Genomic DNA, 27,540 nt, shown 5'->3' on the forward strand with positions numbered 1-27,540 from the left:
ACCATTTTATATAACAATTACAATTTAACATTTACTTTGCTTTAAGATTAAGTAATTCATTTTATTATCTCCAACATGACCATTAGTCTAAATCATATTTAAATTTAACTTTCCACTGTAATATTTATAAACACCAGAAATTCAAGGCACTTCGCGCCCTTCTTTCTAGGCTTTCAGGGGGCTTAGCGCCCATCGTCTATTTAAATTGTGAACATGTAATTTTTGTTTACATTTTAACACAAAGAAGAAAAAAATGTTGCGGATTTTTAAAAAAAAATTCGCGGATTTTCAAGAATTTAAATCTTTTTACAAAATTAAAACCTTTACAACACATTTATTTTTAATTTTTATCATTCATAAACCTTCCCTATGGTCACGTGATGTCCCACAAAAAATTTGGGCCTGATCGGTTCAGCCGTTTTGACGTTTATTGGATACAAACAAACAGACAAGCTAAATTTATATATAGATTATACACAATTCTCCCTGCTATGTATTCATAAGAATGCATATCAGTAACAAAACAAACCCTTGGGGGGCTCCCCTTCATTCATATTTAGCATACAAATGGTCATCCATTAATGAAAGGGAGCTAAAAATGGTTGCATGGCTTAAACTTGGTCGTGTTGCTGGGATCATTTTGCCTATTTTAAGCATTTAATTCATTAATGGTAAAAACAGTAAACAAATCTGGCCTGAAAAACCATTTCTCATGAAGGACTTGAAACTCCAGGCTGTAGAATGGAGCCTAAAGCTTTCCCTAACACTCATGATTTGATGATTTGATTTGTGTGAATAATGTCCTGGTTGAGACATTGATCAATTAATTGCTAGTGTCTGCGTTGACATTAATAGCTAATGAGATCGTGCCCAGTGGTAGTGGCGTTGAATGTTTACTGAATAGTAGCAGTGTGTTGAAATGATAGTCAAGAGAATCTGAGTTATACTTGGATAGATACGTGTTTGAGAAACCTTTATGGAATAGGGCATTTACTACAAATACCCTTGGGGAGTTGCCGCTAGGGAAAGTACCTAACATTCCTGAATTCACCTCTGGTCACTAAAAATGGCTTTTAAGTAAAGGTATTGGGTTTTCAAGGTCAGTTCTTTGAGAAGGTTTAAAAAAAAACACCAAAGAAGAGGTCGAAACAATTTTAAATATATTTCTTTTTGTTTTCGNAGCGGATCAAGAAACTAAGATTTTAAAAGTTTTTGAGATTTCCGATTATTCTTGGAAAATTACAAACTCACCTCAATTTTTCTTCATAAAATGCAATTGCTTTAGTAGTTTTGCTCTATCAACGCATATGTCTGAAAAAAAAAGATTAATAATCATTAGGTTTGATGTTGCTTCGTTCTTCAGACATTTTCTTTTTACAAAAAAACAAGATTGTCCTGGCTCAGTTTCATTTGCCATAATATCTTTGCCATAATTACACTTGCCATAATATCTTTGCCATAAGTAACACTTGCCATAAGTTACGCTTACCATAAGTCACACTNTCCACTCCCATCAAATTTTTTTAATGTACATGACCTCGAATTCAACTGTTACATATATGAGATGCATGTACTGTAAAAACAAGGAGGAAGGAGTCCAAAAAGCACACAATAGAAAACTATACCGGTGAATCTTAGTTAATTTTCCGATATTGAGCATGAACATTGAATTTTAAGGCCAGTCAATTTCGCCATTTTCTCAAAATTTGATTTAAATCAAAACTGTCTGGTATTCTTTTCTGGTCGAACGATTTTGAGCACCTTTATTTTGAAAAATCCAAATTCTCGGGAAAAATGGTTTTCAGAGATATCCTACTTATCTATGTGGATGTGGACACGCAGAAGAACCCCATCAAGAACACCGCAGTGGAGAAGTGAGCCATAGAAAATCAACATATCAAGAACTTCATCATCTATTTTTTTTACATATATCCTGAATTTTATATACTTTGTAAACTTATTTTTTTTCGATTTTGAAAATGGACGACCTTTAAATCTCAAAATGCCTGGCCTGTATTCAAAGGATATGGTAATTAGCTAGACAAAAACTGGAAAATTTAGTCTCTAAATCGAAAAATGACAATTTACAGCATGTACCAACTTTTGAGTGTGAATAGATAAAATGTTCTGAAGAATTCGTCGAATTTGACGATGGACGAACTTGAAATCTCAAAATGCCGGCGCTGTATTCAAAGGATACTGTAAGTAGCTAGACAAATACAGAAAAATTAAGTCTCTTAAGTCGAAAAATGACAATTTACAGCGTATAGCGACTTTTGTCAAATTATGAATGAAAATATTCAGACGAATTCGTCAAACTGGACGATGGACGAACTTGAAATTTGCACATGTCGGCACTAATTTCAAAGAATACGGCAAATACCTAGACAAAAAAAAATAAAAAATAAAAAATTAAGTCTCTAAGTCGAAAAATGACAACTTACAGCGTATACCATCTTTTGAGTGTGAATCGACAAAAATGTTCAGAAGAATTCGTCAAATTTGACGATGGACGAACTTGAAATTTGCAAATGCCGGCACTGATTTCAAAAGATACGGTAGTTAGCTAGACAAAAAAAATAAAAATAAGGTCTATACTCTATAAGTCGAAAAATGACAACTTACAGCGTAAATCGACTTTTGTGAGTTTAAAGATGAAAATGTTCAGACGAATTCGTCAAACTGGACGATGGACGAACTTGAAATTTGCAAATTCCGGCACTGATTTCAAAGGATTCAGTAACTAGATAGACAAAAACATAAAAATAAGGTCTCTATGTCGAAAATACAGCGTAAATCGACTTTTGTGAGTTTATAGATGAAAATGTTCAGAAGAATTCGTCGAATTGGACGATGGACAAACTTGAAATTTGCAAATGCCGGCACTGATTTCAAAATATACGGTAGTTAGCTAGACAATAACATAAAAATAAGGTCTTTAAGTCGAAAAATGACAGTGTATAGCGACTTTTTGAGTGTGAATAGTTGACAATTTTTAGACGAATTTGTCGAATTTGACGATGGACGAACTTGAATTATCAAAATGCCGGCAATGTATTCAAAGGATATGCTAAGTAGCTAGACAAAACAGAATTAAGGATGAGGTAAGTAACTCTAGACAAAAAAAACAGGATATAAGTAAAAAAATGATGATTAAGTTCTTGATGTTGATTTTTAATGGCTCTCTTCTCCACTGCGGTGTACTTGATGGGGTTCCTCTGCGCGTCCACATTTTTCATGAAGGCCGCATTTTTTATGAAGATTAGTAAGATCTTAATTGAAATTGACTGAGCGTTACAGCTTTAAATCGCGATTTCCGGGACTAATAAGAATATCTTACACTAACGTTTCATTAAAAAAAAGGAATATAGCTAGCATGAGGAATTTGCATCCAAAAAAATAGGTTTTTAGAGTATAATATGTGTATTTTGACGTTACGGCTTGAACGAAATATCCAGAAGGCCGCGTCATACTGATAGAGTAATATATGTTCGTTGCCGCAAATTATTCTCTGTTCTACACAATGAGAAAGCTCTGTGTATCTATCTATCTCTCAACAGGGTGTAAATTTCGTGAAATAAAAACTCTATAACATTGTCAAAATGTTAAATTCCTTTTGTCAATAAAAATTAAGGGNTCGGAACTTTACCAGCGCTCGGAACTCTTCCCAAGACTGGAGCTTTACCCGAGATCGGAACTCTACCCGAGATCGGAACTCAACCCGAGATCGGAACTCAACCCGAGATCGGAACTCAACCCGAGATCGGAACTCAACCCGAGATCGGAACTCAACCCGAGATCGGATATATTTTAGAGCTCGGAATATCTTCAGTGAAGAAAACTTTACCAAAGTCAGGAATTATAACCGAACTCGAAACATCTCCCAAACTTCCTGCGAATTAGAAAACATATATAAAGAGACAAGACTCGATAGTTTGCTCAGTCAAGAAATAACCACAAAAGGTCTTTTAGAAGAATTAAGAAACAAAGATAGAAGCATAAAAGAAAATTCCTGTACAGCAGAATGCCGCAAGAAATACTTTAGTGAAAGTGATATTCATTATCATTATAACCCTTTACAGGGACGCAACTTTTCCCGAGGCCGGAACTGTTTCCGAAACTCTAGGCTTCACTGTAACCAGACACTTATCCAAAGTTGGAACTCTCCCCACTGCAACCGAACAGCTGTATATAAAGTGACAAGATACAATGCAACATTCAGTCAAGAAACATCATCAGAAGAACTCACATCAATATCAAGAAACATAAACAGAAGCACAAAGAAGAAACATAGTACTACAACAACATGCAGAAGCAAACACTTTAGTGAAAGTGATCCTACCTTTCTACCTTTTTATAGTAAATTTAGTATTAACAGTAGTCCATTGAAATTTCTTCTCCTATGCCAATACAATTTTGAATTTTATTCTATATTTATCCTAAAATACTCAAACAGTCTATTTATTCAAACAAAAATCTACAAATGCATTGTCAACCATGACATAACACTCCCCCCCCCTCCTCACCCACTGTACAGTTGTAAATGCGCAATTACTCTATTTAGTAAGTTTCTTTTTCAAAGTCCGGAACTTTTTTAGAGTCCGGAACTTTTTCAGAGACCGGTACTTTTTCAGAGACCGGAACCTTTTCAGAGACCGGAACTTTTTCAGAGACTGGAACTTTTCCAGAGACAGGAACTTTTCAAGAAACAGGAACCTTTTACAGGGTCGAAACTTTCTTCGAGGTCGGAACTGCTTCCGAAACTCTAGGCTACACTGTAACCAGACACTTATCCAAAGTTGGAACTCTTCTCTCTGCGACCGAATAGCTGTATATAAAGTGACAAGACATAATGCAACATTCAGTCAAGAAACATCATCTGAAGAACTCACATCAGTACCAAGAAACAGGCCAGGCTACAGAGTACACCTACACCATAACAAAACAGCGCAAATGACTCAAGTAATTACATAATTGAGAAACTTAAGGTCAAATAATTTATTTCGTTTCTTAATCTTTTAGTTTGGGACTGGGTGAGTACAATGCAATGCAGATTGTAGAATGTATATTGCCTGGCATGAGGAAGGAAATCCAAGCAGATGTAATATCAAAAAAGCCCCCCTTCAGCCTTTCAGGGGGGGCGCCCCCTCGTACGCCACTGATTTCCTAGAGAACGTTTTTTTTTGTCTTTAGAATGTGTGATTTTTAAGAGAACTGGGAAGGGATCAGCTTTGAGTTTGATTAAAATAAAATCCTTCAACGTTATGAATTTCAGATAATTTTTCACTTTTGATTACAATTTTATTCCAGAAATGGGTAAAATTAGCGAGAAAGTAGGATTCGTAGGTGGAGGTGCAATGGCGCAGGTACAATATAAATTATTTTAATGCACAATGCATATAATCCACACAATTACATCTTGTAAGCTGATTACCAAATTTAGCAGATAGCCATATTCCCAATTATTTTAGTATAATTATTTGAAAATATAGCAAAGTAAAAGCACGCTGGGCAAAATGTATCCCGGGTCATTCTTATGAACCCAGCCAGTTTTTGGTGTCATGGATTTTCTTTAAAATGTGCGCACAGCTATAGCATATTATAATTTAATAATAATTAAATCTGAAGTAGAAAATAGCGTAACAATTAGCCTGATATCTTAATTAACAAAAAAGTTACATTCAATTTTAAAGCATGCGAGGTCAGGAGGCTATAACTCAGTAACCAGATATCACAGGAGCCTATATTTGAATTTTATGTTTTCTTATAATATGCAAGCTGTGTTTTTTTATTTGAAAGTAGTTAAAATCGATCCCTTGCCTTTTCTTGCCCTAGCGCTTGATCCCCTAGTCTGTACTTGTCACAGCGCTCGGCCCAGAAACTACCTTTACCCAACCTAACCCTGAAATAATACAAAACTATATTTTTATTAAAAATAATATTTACAGTGTACACAATTGAAAGGGTGGGGGTCCAGAAATCATTCTGAAGGATTAACCGAAGTGTTTCAGTCTCATAGATCTAAAATCATTTTATTTGAAATTTACATATTATCGCACGAAAGAATTAAGATTTTAGAGTTTTAGGTGGTTACTTATCCTCCAAATTGTCAAATACAAATTTCTGCCCTACACTGGATGAACATAACCACACTAAAAGCGAGAAAAAAAAGATGAATGCCCGAAACTTACTGCAGTGATTGCGGATAGTTTTTCTAAATCGTACTACATTTGAACAGTTTTTTTTATAAAAAATTAAGCTCGACGCTCAAAAAAATTTTATTCTGATAAGAGATGATCGACAATTATGTCACATATCTATATACTGATGTAATATCTTTGGGGGCCATTTAATCCTTTGTTTTTTTTTTCTTGCAAAATAGATTAAACATTTACAAGTCTGAGTTAATTTTAGATAATATTTCAGGCAATAGCGGAAGGCCTTATAGAAAGCGGGACTGTGCCTGCCTCTAATATTTCTGTTAGTGCACTGACAGATAGAACTAGAGGTTGGTGGGAGGAGAGGTTAGTGCAGTTTAATTCATCGTATTTACACTTATCAACCTTTTCGCTAAATTGAACCTCGCCCCACCTCTCTATCACCCCCTTCTCCTCCTCATCCTCATGCTTTAACTTACTTCTCTCTAAGGTGTCCAGCAAAATGTGGAAATCATTTCGCGAAAATTTCGCATTCCAATCTTTAAAACAAAATTTTCCAGTTTTGTCTTGAGAAAATTTCGCTTTTTTTCTCAAAAAGAGGTGGTTGGTCTCTGGACATGGGTATTGTTCCGCTAATTACTTTCCTAGAATGTATTTATACTTAATGGCAGAGTTAGTATACAGAAATATTTTAAAGGGGCAAAGAAACTTAACATTTTTAAAATTAACACACTATTGTTGAAAAGTAAGATGTTTAAAAATATCTGTAAAATTCTACAAACATTCCACAAAATATTTTGATTTCAATCAATAAAGAATTTCCCTTTGTTATCACTTATATTTCAAAAATAATAATAACTTTTTGATAAACTGTCCTCCCTTCAACATAGCCATTAAAACAATATATCATGTAAATCTTACATCCCAGAAACATTGACAGGGATTCGTTGTACAGTGGATTTTGAATACAAAAAAAGAGGAAGTTGAAAACGTTTTTTCAGAAGCTATTTCATCAAAATTATATGTATGTTTTATATCAAAAAGAAGTTCTTTATTGCGACGACTTTAATATCAGTTTAAGTACATGTAAGCACTTTGTTTGAAGTCTTCGTGCTTCTTTCTATTTTTTTTTTGGCAGAGTTACACTGTGAAGAACAAACATAGTACAATTTTAAATCAAAAATGAGATTATAGCGGTCAGCGCAACTCTGGCAGATTAACACTTTTGCCAGACAACTTTTTATGTAACTAAAAACGTCAATTTCCTTATCCAATCGCATGAATTCTTTTTTTTCAAAAATAAATAGATGAAATGCATCTTAATTGTAAAATCAAGCATTTATTAATTTTAACAATTCTGAAGTAAAGATTTTGGCCCACAACAAAAAACTAAAAATATTTATTTGACACCCCTGGTATATTATTTGTAGTTAAACCTCAAATGAAAAGTTTTAGAACAGTTAAGGAAAAAATAACAATTACAAACAGTGTACAGCACAAAAAGCTGCCACCTCCTTACGCATATTTTTTTTTCATCTGAAATTACGCATTGTTTTCTCTTATACTTTCTTAAAATAAATGTTTGTGAAATAATGCAAAATTTTGCGAAAAGGTTTTTAAAATACAAAGAAAATTTTCATGAAATTTCGCATATTTTCGCGAAAGATTTTGTTCGCTGAACTCCTACGTCTCTCTCCCCTCTGCTCTACTATATCTTTCTAATCTTGAAGTTCTATTAAGAGGTGTGAACTTCAGTACCAACAACCTTCAGTGTGTTGAAAACAGTACAGTTGTTATGGTTTCTGTCAAGCCTCATTTGTACACAACAGTACTGGAACCCTTTAAGGTATATTTTGTAATTTACAGTTTTCAACAGGGTGTCCCAATAAAATATATTTTTTTCAGATTTTCTGTACACTTTACACTGTATAGATCGTCAAAGGGTCTAAATTACGATTTTCGGAGAATTTAAGATGGATGAATTATTTTGAAAAATTAAATAAAGGCTAATATAAAAATCGTCTTGCAGAAAATGCTAGTTTTTTCGAGTATTATGTGTTTATTTTGGTATTTATAAAACTTGGAAATGATTTAATATGATATGGGATGCTCTGTGTGGGGAGCTAGAGCAGCAAAAATATTTTTATAAGAGTTTTGGGTTTTTTAAATTTGGCGAAAAAAGTGATTTTTAGGATTAAATTTGTCCATATCAGGGAAAGAGCTTCAACGATAGATTGTGGGTTTCCATCATGGCTGGGGTCACCTTGAAGGATCTCAGTGCTGCTATTTATCCTGTACAATCTCAGTCTACCTGCAGAATAGTCAGAACTATCCCGAATACCCCCATGAAGGTAAAATTATTATTATCTTATTCACTGTCTTGATGTTTTCTTTAAACTAGGAGAAACTTGTGCACTTTTAAGCTTTCAGTTTAATTTTCAACTTCGGAACAATAGAAGTCTATTTAACCAATGTGTATACACCACCCTGTAAACAGAAATAATCAAGTCTAGACTATAGTTTTATTTTATTCCTTCATCATCAACAAAGCTGTGAAGCTGAAATATAACAATTTTTAGTATTATATATTTATAAAATGTGATGAATGGAAAAATGTTGTGACCAGATAAAGTTAGTTGACAGAATACATTAATATCCAATATTTCAAAATGTGATTTCTGGTGAAATGTTACGACCAGATAAAGGATTTCAAAGACTAAATGAGAACTTTATAAAAGCTTAAAACATCTGTTTCAAAAGGAACATGAGAATATTTTACGAAATACAATGGTGTCCCAAGCTTTCTAATAAAATCTTACATTTGATGGCGGTTTGGGTTTCTCTCACGCTGAACCAAATATCTTCTGTTGGGGTTTATCAGGTTCAAGTTCTCCAATATATAGTTCTCCGTTCTCCGTGTATACAGTTTAATTCTCCTGCAAATGGAAAAGACTATAAGCAACTAGTTTTCATTATGGATATTACAGAGTTGATATAAATCAGGATTATTAGATAATAACCTTTTAAGTGTGTCATGTGAACACTGCTGACTGTAATTCTTCTTTGATTCAGTAGGATAAATGCATGTAGATAAGTATTTTCCAGGATTAGTTTAAAGTCAGGTCTAGAACGATCTAATTCTTCAAAGAATAAATAATGAAATCTCAGGAGTAATATTCACCTTCAGGAATTGATCTAGGTACAATCCCTCAAGAGTACAGTAGTAGTTTTTGAAGAAGCATATAGTTGTGGTCAAATTCTTTCAGCCTACATAGAATTTATTGTTACTCCAATGTTAAAAATATCTGTAAAATTCTACAAACATTCCACAAAATATTTTGATTTCAATCAATAAAGAATTTCCCTTTGTTATCACTTATATTTCAAAAATAACTTTTTAATAAACTGTCCTAACTTCAACATAGCCCGTAAATCAATAAATTATGTAGATCTTACATCCCAGAAACATTGACAGTGGATTTTGAATACAAAAAAAAGAGGAAGCTGAGAACGTTTTTTCAGAAGCTATTTCATCAAAATTATATGTATGTTTTATGTCAAAAAAAAATTATTTATTGCGACAACTTTAATATCAGTTGAAGAACATGTAAGCAAGTCTCAATGCTTCTTTCTATTTTCTTTTTTTTGGCAGAGTTACACTGTGAAGTACAAACATAGTACAATAAAAATGAAAATAGTTATTTCTCACCCCTGGTATATTATTTGTAATTGTAACTCAATGAAAATTTTTAGCTAATGTAAGACTACAGTTAAGGAAAATAACAATTCAAACAGTGTACAGCACAAACAGCTACCACCTCCTTACGCATATTTTTTATTTTCATCTGAAATAACGCATTGTTTTTGCTTTTACTTTCTTAAAATAAATGTTTGTGAAATAATGCAAAATTTTGCGAAAAGGTTTTTAAAATATAAAAGAAAAATTTAATGAAATTTTGCATATTTTCGCGAAATATTTTGTTTCCTGAAAATCCTACTTCTTTCTTCCCTCTGCTCTACTATATCTTTCTAATCTTAACGTTCTATTAAGAGGTGTACACTTCAGTACCAACAACCTTCAGTGTGTTGAAAACAGTACAGTTGTTATGGTTTCTGTCAAGCCTCATTTGTACACAACAGTACTGGAACCCTTCAAGGTATATTTTGTAATTTACAGAGTTTTAACAGGGTGTCCCAATCAAATAAACTTTTTTTTCATATGTTATGGACACTGTACACTGTACAGGGTGTCCCACATCATATCAGATCGTTAAAGGGTGTAAATTTCGATTTTCGGAAAATTTAAGATGGATGAAATATTTTGAAAAATTAAGTAAAGGCTAATATAAAAATCGTCTTGCAGAAAATGCTAGGTTTTTCGAGTATTATGTGTTTATTTTGGTATTTATAAAGCTAGGAAATGATTTTATATGATATGGGGTGCTCTGTGTGGGGAGCTGGAGCAGCAAAAATATTTTTATAAGGGTTTTGGGTTTTTAAAATTTGGCGAAAAAAGTGATTTTTAGGATTAAATTTGTCCATATCAGGGAAAGAGCTTCAACGATAGATTGTGGGTTTCCATCATGGCTGGGGTCACCTTGAAGGATCTCAGTGCTGCTATTTATCCTGTACAATCTCAGTCTACCTGNGTTTTCCAGACTAGCTGTGTGCTGTAGATCCCTCTAGATCACCTTAAGATCTTTTTTAAAAAACTGGCCTAGGGAGTGTAGATGGGTAAATATAAGATGTAGGATAAAGTTGTTTATCAAACTGTAGATAGGCATCTCTGGTAAAGATTTTTCGTATCAGTCAAGTTTCACATTTAAAGATCAATCAGTTGAAATCACGTTTCAACGTCAATTATCTTCTCCATATATGAATACATTTCGATAAGTTCTGTTTATTAACCTGCTTGTGCTTGTGAGACTACCCGAGCCTCTTTTGGAGCCTCAAGAACTCTGGGTTATACTGATCAACTCTTGATGATCAACTGGATCAAACAACTGCAACACAATTAATGAACTAGTCCTTAATTTGATCTCTGCTTGAAGTTTTGATAACTAATATGTACCTAGAATGTTATTCGGATAACAGGATCACTTCTTGAGATAGGATTAGGGAGTCTTAATGATCTTGATCTCCCATGATCATCTGCAACATGACGATCTTTATATTGTGAGTGAAAGCTTGGGATTAAATAGTTGTTTACAAGGTTTATACATAAAAAATGTGAAAATATTAGTTTTCTTTAAAAACTTGATTAAAATCTGGTTTACATGTTATCTCAGTTTTAAATACAGATAAAAATTACATTTTTAAAATATTGATATAACTAATAGATTGACAGGCTGAAGGGAATGTTCTCGATTATTTAATCATCCTGCATATATAGTTCTTGAGTTGATCACAGTCTTCTGTAATTTGTCCTAAAATTATAGTTTAGATTTTACAAAACTACACAAAAAATTAAACGCATAAAGGAAACAGATTCAGTTAGCTTCTTGGGAATATGACTGGATACTAAATTAAACTTTAATGACTAATTTAATAAGATATACAGGTAATTAACTTTTTCACTTTATGTTATGAAAAATTAAAAACTTCTTAAGCTTTAAAACCATGAAATTGCTTTATTACTCCTTAATTCACTCTCATGTAGAGTTTAGTTCAACATTTGTAATGCTAACTTCTAACAAAAATATTGATAAGATAGAATCAGTGCAAAAGAAAGCTATTTGTCTATTGATGGGGTTACCTAGAATTTGTCACACAGCGTAAGCTTTTTGGGCTTTGCACATACTCCCCTTCAAGAAAATTAGGAATTATAAATTAAAATTAAAAAAGATTTCAAATTGTCAAAAAATATAAAAAACGCAAATCGATTTCTATATTCCTAGAGTAAAATCTATTAAAATTGGACTGCTTCCTCCTCACAATCTCCCTAAAATAACTTACTTACTTTTCAGCAATCATATTGATACATAAAAATGTCCACACATCTTCATATAATAATTTTCTAAATCAGTGAAGTGAAAGTTATCTGTAAATGTATAACCATTATTTGGATATGAGAGTTTTTACATTGCCTATTTGTGATTTATTTATTTTTATGATAACAAGGAAACATTTGTGATGCAACTTTTTTTTTAATCTGCTAACTGAACTGTAAAACTAACTTTTAGTTGAAAAAGATTTACTACTGAAGAATGAAGATTGCTGTAAGGCATAAATAATCGTTCAGTCAAATGTCAGCCTAATTATATTTTTAGAATAGTGAAGGGAGTGAAGGAGTGACCTATTTATATGTCTAGTTTAGATAAGGGGGTGTCAAAGTGACCTATTTTTATGTGTAGTTTAGAGAAGGGAGTGTCAAAATGACTTATTTATTTGTTAAGTTTAGAGAAGGAAGTATTGGAGTGACCTATTTATATGTTAAGTTTAGAGAAGAAACTGTTGTAGTGATCTATTTATATGTTGAAGTTTGTGAAGGGAATGTCAGAGTGACCTATTTATATGTTGATGTTAGTGAAAAGAGTGTAGGAGTGATCTATTTATATGTTAAGTTTAGAGAAGGGAGTGTTGGAGTGACCTATTTATTGAAATGGCGCGAGCCTGACATGAAAAAACCAGTCACACTGCTTTGCAGACAAGTTCGGTAAACTTTACACACACTCTTTTGGTACAGACACACAACTTGACTACAGTCAAGGAAATTGCAGAACAATGTTGTCAATTAAAATTAAGCTTGAATAACGACTAGTTTATTGTAAACTTTAATCAAATTATATTCTTTGCATGAAAATTTGGCATTTAGTGTTGACTTAAATATATAAATAATATAATACATGTATATTAAACTTATTTTTAAGTAAACAGTTAACAATAAACAAATGTACTCTCCATGACTGTACAAATACCAAGATTCGTATGTACTGTATATACCTACAGTACACACCTTCGGTTTGGTAAACTTTACACACACTCTTTTGGTACAGGCACACACATATGAAGTTTCCGCCCCCTGGACGTTTCATCCACGACCCTCCCCCCTCCCTCCTGTATGGGTATTATACCTACAAGAAGTACTTTTTAACACAAAACAATGATGTTTTGTAGGCTAAAAGCCTATAAACACACTTTTTTCGGAGACACCTTTTATTCAAGGGGACCAAAAAATCCGATATTAGGATTGAACCAAATCTGATCCATAAATACAAAGTGTTTGTTTATATTTGAAGAAGCTTGCGCTTTGCCGCGTAGCTTTAGCCACGTAGAACCCGAGTCCGCTCCAGGTAGCAGATCGCTCCAGTCATGACACCGGAGAAATGGCAAAATAAAATGAATTGAAAAAATAGATTTGAATTTTTAAGATTTAAAAAAACATGAAAAGTTTCTCTAAATATTTAAAGATTAGCTATAAATATTTTTCAGTAAAATTTTTGAGTGTTTTAAAGGTCAACAATTGCTCGTTCAAATCATGAATCAAGTTTTCCAAGATTTAGACAAATTAGTCAAACTAATTTGAAATTTTAATCATGAAAATGATATTTTAAAATTAGAAATTTTAAAAATAATAAAAAATAACATTTAATCATGAAAATGATATTTTAGAAATTTTAAAAATAATAAAAAGAAACACTTTGAAAGGGTAATTTGAAAATCAAGTTTTTCAAATCTCATATTAACTAGGGATGTAAACGTTTACAGTTTTTTGAAAAACGATCGTTTCGTTATAAAAACGACGATGAAAAATCGAAAACGAAACCATCGTTTTTTCAAAAAATTAGTTTTTTAAAAATGGTCGTTTTTCAAAACGATCGTTTGTATAAAAATCGTCGTTTCGTTAACGATCGTTAATGACGATGCTTCGTTAACGATGTTTAACAACGACCCTTCATTAACGATCGTTAACGAAGAGAGGAAACCGACCTGAAGGGCATCTGTACTTATCGTTGAGTAGTTTTAAAGAAAATATCAAGAAGTTTTAGCTCCCCCTCAACTTTTTAACTTTCAAGGCGACATTCAAAAGAGTTGCATGTATTTTTTTTCAAAATCGTTATTCCAAAAACGACCGTTTTTATAATGTTCGTCGTTTCGTTAACGCTCTTTAACGGCAACCCTTCGTTAAGGATCGTTAACGACGTCCATTCATTAATTATTATTGACATAATTGTCATTAAATTTTTTTTTCAAAAACGATCGTTGTTTCAAAAGCGATTGTTTTGTGGGTTTTGAGTTCTGAGTATTCTCTCTGGTTTAAAAAGGGGAAAACCCAGCCTACTTTATCAGGACCCGGAGTAATATTATGGAACCCGGGTCGAGATGAGAAATATACCTAATAGAGGATTGTTTTGTATCAATTGTATAGAAGAATAAAAGTTGAAGGTGAAGAAATAATGTCGAAAGTATTGAAATGACTCCGGGCTTGAGTATGAGCACCGCGGAAGGGGGAGGGTTTACTTGATGAATAATGGAGTAAGGTTTATGATTGAATAAAAGACAAAAGCGGAGACCGGAACCGTCAGACGATGTGTTGTACAAAGTCGACGGGTTATAAGCAAAGGGAAAAAAGGCCAAGTTTACTCATAGATCTTGATTGATTGCTCTTTGTGTGAAGACGACTTAAAATATGCGCAATACCGGAGCGAGAGTTGAGTTCTGGTTACCGCTAGGCAGAGAAACTCCCCCTGAGTTCAATTTAGCGCGCGGTAGTGGAAAGTTAAATATTATTGTTTTCTCGAATTAAAAAGGGTTTTAAGTAGTCAATAGTTTCAGAAGGATGATCTAGATATACGGCGACGAGTGAGGATTTGTTCGTCAAGGTTTTTAGATGAGTTGTGACGCAATTTGAGGTAACCAAGGCTTTTAGAATTTTAACTAAGTCTTCGGACCGATATTTATACAAACCTTCATATGGAGAAAATGGAGTCGAGCCGAGGACGAGCGGGTTTTAGTATTCTTTAGCAGTTTAGTATTAGTAATAGTTGTATTTATGTGATTTTAGTAATATTTTCTTTTTGATATAAATCTATCCTTTTTAGTATGATAATGTATTTACAATTTAGAACGAACGACGATTGCTGGATCTTACAGAGATATATGGTATAAGAGGAGTCGGACGATCACAGCAGAAAGGTTCCGTTCTAGCGTCAGCAGGATGAATCCGAGGTAGCGATTTATCCTTATTTTATGAAGGTTTCTTGATATCATAAGCCTCAAGGTTGGGGTTTAACAGCGATCGTTTTTATAAAACGAACGTTTTCTAAAAGTTAAAAACAAGTGGGTCGTTTTTAAAAACGATCGTTTTTTTCAAAAACGAAACGATCGTTTTTGAACACGATTGAAAAACGAAACAAAAAACGATAGTTTAACAATCGTTTTCAAAAACGATTAACAACCTTAACACAAAGTTTTGATTAAACATCAAATTAAATTTGTCTTGAATATTAAAAACTACTGAAGCGTAATTCTACGTATTTTTCTGTATTGCTGCAGCACATAATTTCGATTTTAACTTTTAGAATCTGTTTTATCTTACTAAAATGTAGTTTAAGTCTCTTGTCCTGTAGTTTGTGTGCTGGAAGCTTGAACTAATTGAGAGGTATATTTCTAATATTTATTTAATTTTAAAAGTTTTTCCAGAAAAAATCCCAAATGTGCTTTCTTTCAAAATTGTCTCGCCATTTTACCGTTTTATTTTTTTCCTTTTTGACCATTTTTAGCTTAATCTAGAAAAGTATCAGCATATCAGAAACTGTATAACAAGCTTTTAACAATATTTAATGTAGAAGTTTTTAGGTTTTTATCTTCAAAACTTAGAAAGAGAAAAGGTGAAAAAACGTGCATAGTAAAAAATGGTAAATAAAAAAAGTATAATATGACTGGCCCTTTCAGCTAATTTTACCTTAATGCTTTATAAAAAAAGTGATATCGATAAACGCCACTATTCACAAATCCTAAAGACCCTCTATTAGACTAGGGTAAAGTACTATTTCTAGTGCAGAAAATAATTGAACAGTTATTTTATACTCGTCCTTCATTTTCTCAACTGTCCTTTATTCGGTTTATTTGGTTCCATTAAGCAAATAAACAAATATGATCTTAAACTTCTACATAATACATGAAGCTGCACAAACTACATAATACAAGAAGCTGCACAAACTACATAATAAAAGAAGCTACACAAACTACATTACCACATTGCACAATAGTAATTTTTAATTAAAAAGTTTTTTTTAAGAAATAAACCCATCCAGTCCTCCACCAAACATCTAGTTGTTGAAACCCCTCCAGTCCTCCACCAAACATCTATTTGTTGAAACCCCTCCAGTCCTCTTCCAAACTTCTATTTGTTGAAACCCCTCCAGTCCTCCAACAAACATCTAGTTGTTGAAACCCCTCCAGTCCTCCAACAAACATCTAGTTGTTGAAACCCCTCCAGTCCTCCAACAAACATCTAGTTGTTGAAACCCCTCCAGTCCTCCGCCAAACATCTAGTTGTTGAAACCCCTCCAGTTCTGCGCGCAAACATCTAGTTGTTGAAACCCCTCCAGTCCTCCTCCAAACATATAGTTGTTGAAACCCCTCCAGTCCTCCAACAAACATCTAGTTGTTGAAACCCCTTCAGTTCTGCGCGAAACATCTATTTTTCCCCTTGATCCCTTGACTTTGATGTTACAACTAAATAATTAAATGAATTTTGTTCGTTTTAGAGCTGTCGAGATTCCTGAGAGACTTCAGAATGCGTTTGCTGCCATGGCAGGGTCTGGACCAGCTTACATTTACCAGGTGAAGTGGGAGCAAAACTTTAAGTGACCCTCCGGGCAAAGATGGGAATACCGGATTCACAACGGTTCCTTAAAATCTTAATCTGATCAATTTCAAAATTAAAAGGATCCTAAGAACTAGTGGGAAGTGCAGATCATAATGTGTACGTAAAATCCTATTTCCACGGAATGATGGCTAATTTCTTAAATTCATTTATCAAATCAACACAATAACAATATCAAGTGAAAATAATAACAATATTGTGAATAAAAAAAGAATATTTTATTAGAATTTGAATCATCGTGAAAATTAACAGGATCCTTAAAACTACTGGAAAGTACAGATTATCTATATGAAAATTCTCTTCGCTCATATATTTGTATATATGTTAGCTAAAGCTAGCCACACAGCTGGACCGAATGAGCTGAATTCTTTTTAGGGAACACATGGGTGCCCGTTGAGTAAAATAGACTGAAAACAAATTGACTTTTTCCACGGGCAACGCCAGGCACTTTAGCCAGTAATTAAGTAAAATCCTATTTCTAGGTTATAGAGGCTTTAGCTGATGGTGGTGTCATGATGGGTCTACCAAGGTAAAAATTAAACATATTAAATGAACTGACCTTGTAAATAAAGTTACATTCTCATAAAAAAGAAGAGAACGTCTGGTTCACAACTGTACTCTTGAAACCTTTCTCTGTTCAAAAATATTGAGTACTAATAGGCATTTAGGGCTCTTCGCGCCAATCTTCTATTTCAACTTTTAATTGTGGCTTTATCTGTGAGCATCTTCTCTTTGTACAGTATAAAACAAAAACAAAAAAAGTTTGCGGATTTCATAATATTTTTTCGCGCATTTTAAAAATTTACACAAATAAAAAACTTTATATACAAATTTTTAAAATTTTGATTTTGCATAAACCTTTCCTGGGGTCACGTGAGGTCCCCACAAAATTTGGGCCCGATCTATTCAGCCGTTTGGACGTTTATTGAATGCAAACCAACAGACAAACAAACAAACAAACACCCAGACAAGCTAAATTTATATAAAGATGTCGTCCTTCTTTGAACCTAAAATTTTTCTTTACTGTTAAATTTTGTATTGAGTCCATGCTTCAAAATAATCTATTTTGAAAGAGATATATATTGATCCGGATCCGAATCAAAATTAAATGGATCCTATTCCTAGGCACTGATATATAACCCTTTATTTGAATCAGACATGGGCTAAACCTACCATTATTAGAAGGTGTTCTTTTCTTCTCTTGATGCTGTCGTCTTCTTTGTTATTGTATTGAAAATATAATTTTGCATCTTTGAGTTCGATTTTAATTCAAACATATTTTGACCGTTGACGAGCCAGCCTTAATATGTCTTATATCTTATTCTCGGATAAAACAGGAGTATATATTTTCAATGAAGTGAGTTTTCATGCTCTGGGTAAACAATTTAAATTAGATATCAACGGGCATTGTGTTTCTTTTCACCCTCTTGATACTTTTCCCCACTAATTCATTATTTTTCGGTTCTTAAATTCTGCGCATAAAACTTTTATATTAATGTCATTGTTTTTAGTTATTATTAGCATTTGAAATGATCTTTTAAATATTTTTAAAATTTGTTTTGGTTGGGGGAAAGGGGGGGAAAGCTTTTAGACCCAGTCCCTGGTGGCGCTGCCTTTTACATTCACTAACATGTCACTAACTGTTAGAATATTTTGGAATATTATGAAAAATTCCTTCTTTGGTTGAGAATAATCAGTTCTAACTGTTTAATGGACACCACTTACATTCATCAAGGTTTCATGTAAATATTTTATTTTATATTAATTAGTTTTTTTTCAAGTGAATGTTAATATTTGAGATAGAATGATAATTAAAAAATTAAGGTTTCCTGGGCAAACTAATGCATACATTAGTTTTTTCTCTCATAAAAATTTTGAAAATAATACCTCATCTTCTCAAATGAATAAATTCATTAAAAAGGTCTGAGACGTAATTTTGAAGAAACCCTTCATCTATAGATTTACTTACCCATCACAACAATTTCATATTTTAAAGTAACTCTCAATTGGTGATGGTGATTGTTAATGGACCAAACCTCTGTAGAGTAAAAAATAGATGTTAGTTCCACATTTATTGAAAATATATTTCAGTCTGGGTTAACCCTCGTCAGTTTTAGAGATTGTTTCTGCCATGAAGATTAACTGAACTTGAATTATGATATCAACCGGCAACCCCCCTCTCTACTACTTCTAATATGGAGATAGTAATGTGCATTAAGTTGGTTCGTTTTTTCCTTAAGTTTTCTGTTCAAATTTGGCAAAGTGTAGAAACTAAAAACTAGGGGGTAAAATATTCTCAGCACTCTCTTTACTTACATTGACATTGAAGAGAGTTTGACTGAAAACCAGAGAAAGAAATTAAAATGAAAAATATTGAGATCAGAGAAGAAATCCTTCCCTCCTCTACTGTAGAGGATATAGTATCCTTAACAAACAAGCTTTTTTTTTTAATATTATAAAGACAAAAAAATCCTACCCTCTTAAAACTAAATCATGGATGAAAATTCAGTCTGAAGTAGGTTAAATTTAAAATTTTAAAAGAAATCCCACTTGCAAGCTGCTATAACACTAAAAGCGGTAGCATTTGTATTGAGTATTAAAATGCAAGAACACATTAAGGATTCACAAGCAAGTAAAATGTTATGCCAAGTCAGGGGAGGAAATGCTCAATTCGGCAACCGGTACAAAAACCGATATGAATTTAAATTTGAATATTGCCAACACTGCGAAACATTTGGACTCCATATCAACCTAGCAGAATCACATGTTATTATTGAATGTCCAATGGTAGCCACGCCGCGCTCTGACGAGAGCTAATAATATCTAATTATATGGCTACACAATAAATACATACGGCCAAGAGACCAATAGCAAATGTTAAAACTTTAAGGAGTTACCTTGGCGGAGAGGGTTCAAATAGGAAATCACGAATGGAAAGAGGTAGAAAGCTGGGAAAGTTAATTGAAAAATTACTTTTCTATGGCTAACAGCTGTGCATGAACCAACTCAGTTAATGCAGCAACTAAACTAGACAACTATAATATTTATTTTCTTTAAACAACAAATAACAAAAACTGTTTTCTTTTCCCTGGCAGAGGTGTGTACTGCTTTTTAAAAAATGCTAACTGGTTGGCTTTTTATATGCCTCCTTACATATTCTGGCAAAATGCACTGAATCCTAAAAAGTTCACCGTCAGATATTATCCACTAGAAGTAGAACCCATTGTTGTCGCAAAGGAACAAGATTCTGACGATGAACAGATAGACAAGGTATAATCCACGAATCAAAATCGATAATGCAGAAAACTCTTTATTTCCTAAAAAAAATAACGAAATGAATAATGATAAATAATTATTACAGGGTTTACAAATTTATAATGAAAAGATTCTTATGGATTGAGGGAATTTGACCGTAAAATCTCTTCGAATATTAAGAAATCTAGTATTCCTTCTCCCAGTTGAATGTACGGTGTAAAGTTTATAGATAAACGATCTATCACTTGGAGAGAACTGTGGTCGGGGCAAAAAAAAATTATGAACTTTTTACTCTAAATTCGGCGGATTTTCTTTAGCATACATAGACAAAAAATAGTAAGAAACGATTCGCCATAACGGTATGAGTGCTCCATTGACATAATATGACCTCCAAAATGACCACTTGAGTGAAAGGTTGGAGAACCTGAGAGGAAAGTCGGAGAACCTGATAAAAAGGTCAGGGAATCTGGGAGAAAGATAGGAGAACCTGCGAGAGAGAGGCCAGAGAACCTGAGGGAAAGGTCGGAGAAATTGGGAGAGATTTCGGAAAACCTTAGAAAGAGGTAGGAGAACCTGAGAGAAAGGTTGAGAACCTGAGAGACAGGCCGGAGAACCTAAGATAAAGGTAGGAGAGCATGAGAGAAATGTCGGAGTACCTGAGAAAAAGGTCACAGAACCTGAAAGAAAAGTTTAGAACCTGAGAGAAATGTCGGAGAACATGAGAGAAATGTCAGAGAACCTGAGAGAAATGTCGGAAAACATGAGAGAAATGTCGTAGAACATGAGAGAAATGTCAGAGAACCTGAGAGAAAGGTCGGAAAAAATGAGAGAAATGTCGGAGAACCTGAGAAAAAATGTCGGAGTAGTACCTGAGAGAAAGGTCAGAGAACCTGAGAGAAAGGTAGGAGAACATGAGAGAAATGGTGGAGTACCTGAGAGAAAGGACGCAGAACCTGAAATAAAAGTTAACAACCTGAGAGAAAGGTCGGAGAACCTGAAAGAAATGTCGGGAAACCTGAGATAAAGGTCGAAGAACATGAGAGAAATGTCGGAGAACCTAAGAGAAATGTCGGAGAACATGAGAAAAAGGTCGGAGAAAATGAGAGAAATGTCGGAGTACCTGAGAGAAAGGTCGAAGAACATGAGAGAAATGTCGGAGAACCTACGAGAAATGTCGGAGAACATGAGAGAAATGTCGGAGTACCTGAGAGAAAGGTCGGAGAACATGAGTGAAATGTCGGAGTACCTGAGAGAAAGGTCGGAGAACATGAGAGAAATGTCGGATAACATGAGAGAAATGTCGGAGTACCTGAGAGAAATGTCGGAGAACCTGAGAGAAATGTCGAAGTACCTGAGAGAAAGGTCAGAGAACCTGAGTTAAAGGTCGGAGAACATGAGAGAAATGTCGAAGTATCTGAGAGAAAGGTCAGAGAACCTGAGTTAAAGGTCGGAGAACATAAGAGAAATGTCGGAATACTTGAGAAGAAGGTCAGAAAACCTGAGAGAAAGGTCGGAGAACATAAGTCAAATGTCGGAATACCTGAGAGAAATGCCGGAGTACCTGAGAGAAAAGTCGGAGAATATAAGAGAAATGTCGGAGAACCTGAGAGAAAGATCAGATAACCTGAGAGAAAGGTTGGAGAACTTAATAGATAATCCGAGGTTTTTTATCTTTGCTCTGCGCTCAAATAGTTTAACCGCAGCTCCAGGGAGGAAATGAACCAATCAAGTAATACTACCGAATATGTTTTAAACTCTCCAACTGTAGAATTTAAAGTACGTCCCTTGCTCTTCCTCTTGTTCCTTCTCCTCCTCCTCCTTTGCAACCTGTTTACATGGATGTTGAGGAGGTTCAAAAACTCCATCCTTGAGATAAACCAGAACCTCATCATAGTAATCAACTCTTACATAGTTGAGCTCATCAATTTAATCGTCATGATTCATGTAGGTTTTCAAGTTACCAGACTACCAGTGGCCTTGAAGTTGACTGATGTTGTAATTTTAATTAAGTTACTCTTCATCAAGGTTGTAATGCAAGGAAAGTCAATTGCGGTCTTGTATACTCTGCGTACATATTGAAACCAGTTCTCTTTGGGCGGAATTTGTAAACAATAATAGATNTAATCAATGTCAATAATGTCATCCATAAACTTTCAATCTCCCTGGGTTCAAGTATAATGTATTAACAACTTTTGGCCCTATCGGTTCAGCCATTTTGGCGTTTATTGGATACAAACGTACAAACAAACAAACAAACAGACAGACACCCAGACTAGCTAAATTTATATATGCCATCCTTCTTTAAACCTAAAATTGTTCATTACTGTTAAATTTTGCATGGAGTCCATGCTTCAAAATAATCCATTTTGAAAGAGATACGTATTGATATTTCACGCTTGATCAGACTCAAGCTTCTAAAGCTACAGTTGTGGTGTCGTAAATCGGACATGGAAAGTCGTAACGAATTACGATAACTGTTCCTTTGGGCCGGTGAACGGGAGGGGAAGAGGTTTACAAAAAACCGTGCTTTTCTAATTAATATGATTAATTTTAAACATCATCATGATGACAGATTTTAAATATATCAAATTTTATTTTTTAAATCTTTTAGGTTTAAACACCATTCCTGTTAAACGCCTGCTCGTACTATCCTAGAAATATGTAAATGAAAATGAAAATTCTTTGGTAAAAAACAAAATGAAATTTAGACTATTTTGTGGTCTCAGATCTTTGAGTAATAGTACAGACTTGTTGTGTAATATTAATATTTTAAAGTAGGAGAGTAATCTCTTAAAGTACTACTAATAACAGTCGAATTCAAAACAGAAGATAAAATTCAAACTGCAAATTAATTATAAAATATCCATAAGTTAAGGAGGGGGGGGGGGGAGTCTCCTGACCTTTAAAGGAGGGAAATTTTATATATATAATGGTATTTTAAGTAGTTGCAAAGGTTTGTCTCTTTTTGAAATATTTTTAAATAGAAAATAAGTTCATGATCTCTAAGATTTTCCATCGAGCAAATAAATTGCGCTTCTGTAAAACACTACTTGTTCTTTATTACACCTTCCTAAAAATCATGTATTTTCTCAAAAATCGTGTATTTTCCCAAAAATCATACATTTTCCCAAAAATCATTTTTTTCCCAAAAATCATTTTTTTCTCAAAAATCGTGGATTTTCCCAAAAATCATGTATTTTCCCAAAAATCATGTATTATCCCAAAATCATGTATTTTCCCAGAAATCATGTATTTTCCTAAAAATCATGTATTTTCCCAAAAAATCATGTATTTTCTCAAAAATCATGTATTTTCCCAAAAATCATGTATTTTCAAAAAAATTATGTATTTTCCGAAAAATCATGTATTTTCCCGAAAATCTCCGATTGAAATAATTTTCCAAGCTTTTAAATAATTTCATAACTAATAATTGTTTGTGTTAATTTAATGATTGTTACAGGGACCTGGCCATGGAGCATTCAGCAGCTATGGTGCGGGGAGCAGCTACTATGGTTCTTGAAGCAGCCAAGGAAGGGAAGCATCCTGCTAAGCTTAAGGTTTTGATTTGAAAAATACCATTTTATTTGATTTATCTTTTTATAAAATAAATATAATATTGTTTATTAAGCAAAAACTTGAAAAAGTCTGTATGCATGTCACCATAACTGGTGTAACTGTAATAAATATCAAAGTAACGTAGAATTTGCAGCTTTACCAGTTACGCCATTGTAGTCGTCTTCCAGGGCAAATTAGAAGTAATCCCAGTTCCTTCAAGTTTTTTGTATTTTTTAAATTGAAAAAAAATGACGAAACTGTAAATTAAGCAAAAAATGCCTTTAACTTGTACACAAATGGGTCCAAGCTTTGCAAGATCTGAATCGGTAAAAGGATTTACCGGGAAAAGTGTAATCAATTAATACTAGGCGGCTGCTGAACGGAACGAGGAGCTTGGGAAGAAATAAAATGTCTATAAAAGAAAACAACGTTTCTTCAGAGTTAACTGTAACCAAGATTATTTGAATCATACTAATAAATTATATCGGATTTATTAAAATGAAAATTTTAGCAACCTTTGAAAATATTTTTTAGATTATTTTATAAATCATCTACACAGGATGAAACTTCAGAAAGAATGTTTAATGACTTTTTTTGGGGAGGGGGGGGAATCAAAAGGCAATCTTCCCTTATCCTTCATGATACTTTTTACACAAAACTTGAATTTTGCGATTCAGAAGTGGAGTTTTCGCCTGCAATAGTTGTGTAAAACATGATATATCCGGGTTAAAGCCAGGTCTGCATACTCTTACTTTCACTTTGAACTTTAATTGACGATTATTCGGCCGCTAGATGGGTTTACTCACGATATTATAGGGATTTCACGTCGTTTAAAAGTAGGAAATGGAAGACGACTTTTAGGCTCAAATTATACCTCCTAAATAGTCTAATGAACATGAGACACAGCAATTGTGGAGTTTAAACAGACCCATTTCACTTTATTAGTAATTTATCAAGTGTGTAGGAAAATATTTGCTTTGTAACAACCTCAAATGCTATAATTGCTATAATGTCGTCTTCCTATTCTATTGTTTTCTGGCTATTGAATTGAATTCGACATTTATAGGTTGAAATATCAAAATGGATAATTTCAAATTGAATTGGATTGTTTACGATTTAAATTGTTATTCACGCTATGCTCCTTAGTATAGGACGTTTTTAATCATTTTCTTCTTATATACGTAACAGATTAAAGTAAAATATTATATCAGTTTACACCACCTCTCATTTTTCGCGAACACTCCCTTTAGTTCTTCTCCTTAGATACTTCTCTATGGCGTATATACTAAATAGAGTTGTGGAAGTGTATGATATTCAATCTAAATATTCTGAATCTAAAGCTAAATTTTGCGCAATTTATGTCCTCTTTCGGCCCTCCCCCTAGTGTCGCCCTGTATACAGTATACACCCTAGTAAAGTGCCCAGATTCTAAATTGAATTTTCATTCTCCTAAGATACAGGGTGTCCCACAAAACATGAAAATATCAAGACGATTTGAAGGTCGTCTTGATTTTTAACTGCATTTATTTGTCCACCTGATTTTATAAGCCAAATTCTAGAGATAATAAACACAAAATAGTCCTGACATTACCAAAATTTGGTCTGCCTTTTTTTGTGCTTTAAATATCTCATGAGATAGGAAGAATTTCGTTCAGAATTCAACAATTTTGGTTTTATCTAAACAGAATTGAAAACTGAAAAAAATTCTTAATATCTCCGGTAATATTGATATCACAAAAAAAGGCAGACCACATTTAGGAAATGCAAGGGCTAGGATAATTATTTGGTAATTGTTTCAAGAATCATACATGTTAAAGAGAGTGTTCGCGAAAAATGAAAGGGGGTGTATGGAATTAAATTGATTTTTTAACGATTTTATCGAATAATGCAACTTTCTGAATTTGTATGGACGCTACGTTCTTTGGTATTAGTGCTCTTTGCTCTATATACAGTGAAACCCTTAATAACGAATACATCGAAAGAATTCATCAAATGTCGTATTCTTCACTATCTGATATTTGAATGTTGCAGATATTTAGTTTTTTAATTAAATGATTATATGGAACTCTTTAAAACTATTCCCGCATATTCATGGCTATTTACTTATTTTCGCAAATACTGAAATTTACGTAATATAGTATAAAACATTTGATAAATTCTTCCGATGTATTCGTTATTAAGGGTTTCACTGTATGTATAACCGTTTCATAAAAAGTTATAAGTTTGGGTCTCAGGTTATAACTCCTGAACCTCTGGACCAGCTTGCCTCAAATGCTGTTTGGGGAGTTATGCTGAAACACGGAATTTAGAAATGTGCTTAGTCTGGTTATTTATCAATGTCCAAAGAAGCGAATTTGATTTGCCTTCCCTCCCCCCATGTTCACCTCTGGTGCATATTTGAGCGAAGTCAGAGAACCTGTTAGGACACCAGCAGAGAAATGTTGGAGAACCTGAAAGAAAGATCGGAGAACCTGAGAGAAAGTTAGGAAATCCTGAGAGAAATATCGGAGAACCTGAAAGAAAAGTCGGAGAACCTGAGAGAAAGTTAAAAGATCCTGAGAGAAATGTCGGAGAACCTGAAAGCCAGGTCGGAGAACCTGAGAGAAAGTTAGGAGAACCTGATAGAAAGGTCAGAGAACCTAAAAGAAAGATCTGAGCACCTGAGAGAAATTCTTGGGAGGAACTGAAAGAAAGGTCGGTGAACCTGAGAGGGAAGTCGGAGAAAGTGATAGAAAGGTCAGAGAACCTGCGAGAGAGAGGCCGGAGAAATTGGGAGAAATTTCGGAAAACCTTTGAAAGAGGTCGGAGAACCTAATAGAGAGCTCAGAGAACCTGAGAGAAAGGTTGCAGAACCTGAAAGAAAGGTCTGAGAACCTGAAAGAAAAGTCGGAGAACCTGAAAGAAAAGTCGGAGAACCTGAAAGAAAGGTCTGAGAACCGGAAAGAAAAGTCGGAGAACCCGATAGAATAGTGGGAGAACCTGAGATAAAGCTTAAGAACCTGAGAAAAAGGTCGGATAAATTGAGAGAGAGGTCGGAGAACTTGAGAGAAAGATCGGAGAGCATGAGAGAAAGATCGGAGAACTTGCTAGATGTTCCGAGGTTTTATCTTTGCTCTGCGTTCAAATAGTTTAACCGCAGCTCCAGGGAGGAAATGAACCAATCAAGTAATACTACCGAATATGTTTTAAACTCTCCAACTGTAGAATTTAAAGTACGTCCCTTGCTCTTCCTCTTGTTCCTTCTCCTCCTCCTCCTTTGCAACCTGTTTACATGGATGTTGAGGAGGTTCAAAAACTCCATCCTTGAGATAAACCAGAACCTCATCATAGTAATCAACTCTTACATAGTTGAGCTCATCAATTTAATCGTCATGATTCATGTAGGTTTTCAAGTTACCAGACTACCAGTGGCCTTGAAGTTGACTGATGTTGTAATTTTAATTAAGTTACTCTTCATCAAGGTTGTAATGCAAGGAAAGTCAATTGCGGTCTTGTATACTCTGCGTACATATTGAAACCAGTTAGTATGTTTAAACTGTTTGAGAACTTGATATTATGTCTATAATCCAGCATGTTTAAACTGTTTGAGAACTTGACATTATGTCTAGAATCCAGCATGTTTAAACTTTTTGTGAACTTGATATTATGTCTATAATCCAGTATGCTTAAACTGTTTGAGAACTTGATATTATGTCTATAATCCAGCATGTTTAAACTGTTTGTGAACTTGATATTATGTCT

General features: G+C 33.8%; 1 protein-coding gene and 1 long non-coding RNA gene across 2 annotated transcripts; one reads left to right on the forward strand and one right to left on the reverse strand.

The window, feature by feature from the left end:
- The first annotated feature begins 5,258 nt into the window (after positions 1 to 5,258).
- LOC111711986 (pyrroline-5-carboxylate reductase) lies at positions 5,259 to 23,813 on the forward strand. Its single transcript, XM_023486488.1, has 9 exons — positions 5,259 to 5,366; positions 6,427 to 6,524; positions 7,899 to 8,004; positions 8,372 to 8,509; positions 10,706 to 10,769; positions 15,224 to 15,326; positions 16,871 to 16,946; positions 17,472 to 17,518; positions 23,705 to 23,813. The coding sequence occupies exons 1-9, from the start codon at positions 5,313 to 5,315 to the stop codon at positions 23,811 to 23,813; spliced, it is 795 nt and encodes a 264-aa protein (XP_023342256.1). The 5' UTR covers positions 5,259 to 5,312.
- Positions 8,965 to 11,616, reverse strand: LOC111711984 (uncharacterized). The gene is made up of 4 exons (XR_002767360.1): positions 11,230 to 11,616; positions 11,067 to 11,161; positions 9,179 to 9,425; positions 8,965 to 9,094 (listed from the first exon to the last, which is right to left on the reverse strand). It is a non-coding gene; the product is annotated as an uncharacterized LOC111711984 (long non-coding RNA).
- Positions 23,814 to 27,540: the final 3,727 nt, after the last annotated feature.

Source organism: Eurytemora carolleeae, unplaced genomic scaffold (genome assembly GCF_000591075.1).
Source record: "Eurytemora carolleeae unplaced genomic scaffold, Eaff_2.0 scaffold1219, whole genome shotgun sequence".
Classification (NCBI taxonomy): domain Eukaryota; kingdom Metazoa; phylum Arthropoda; class Copepoda; order Calanoida; family Temoridae; genus Eurytemora; species Eurytemora carolleeae.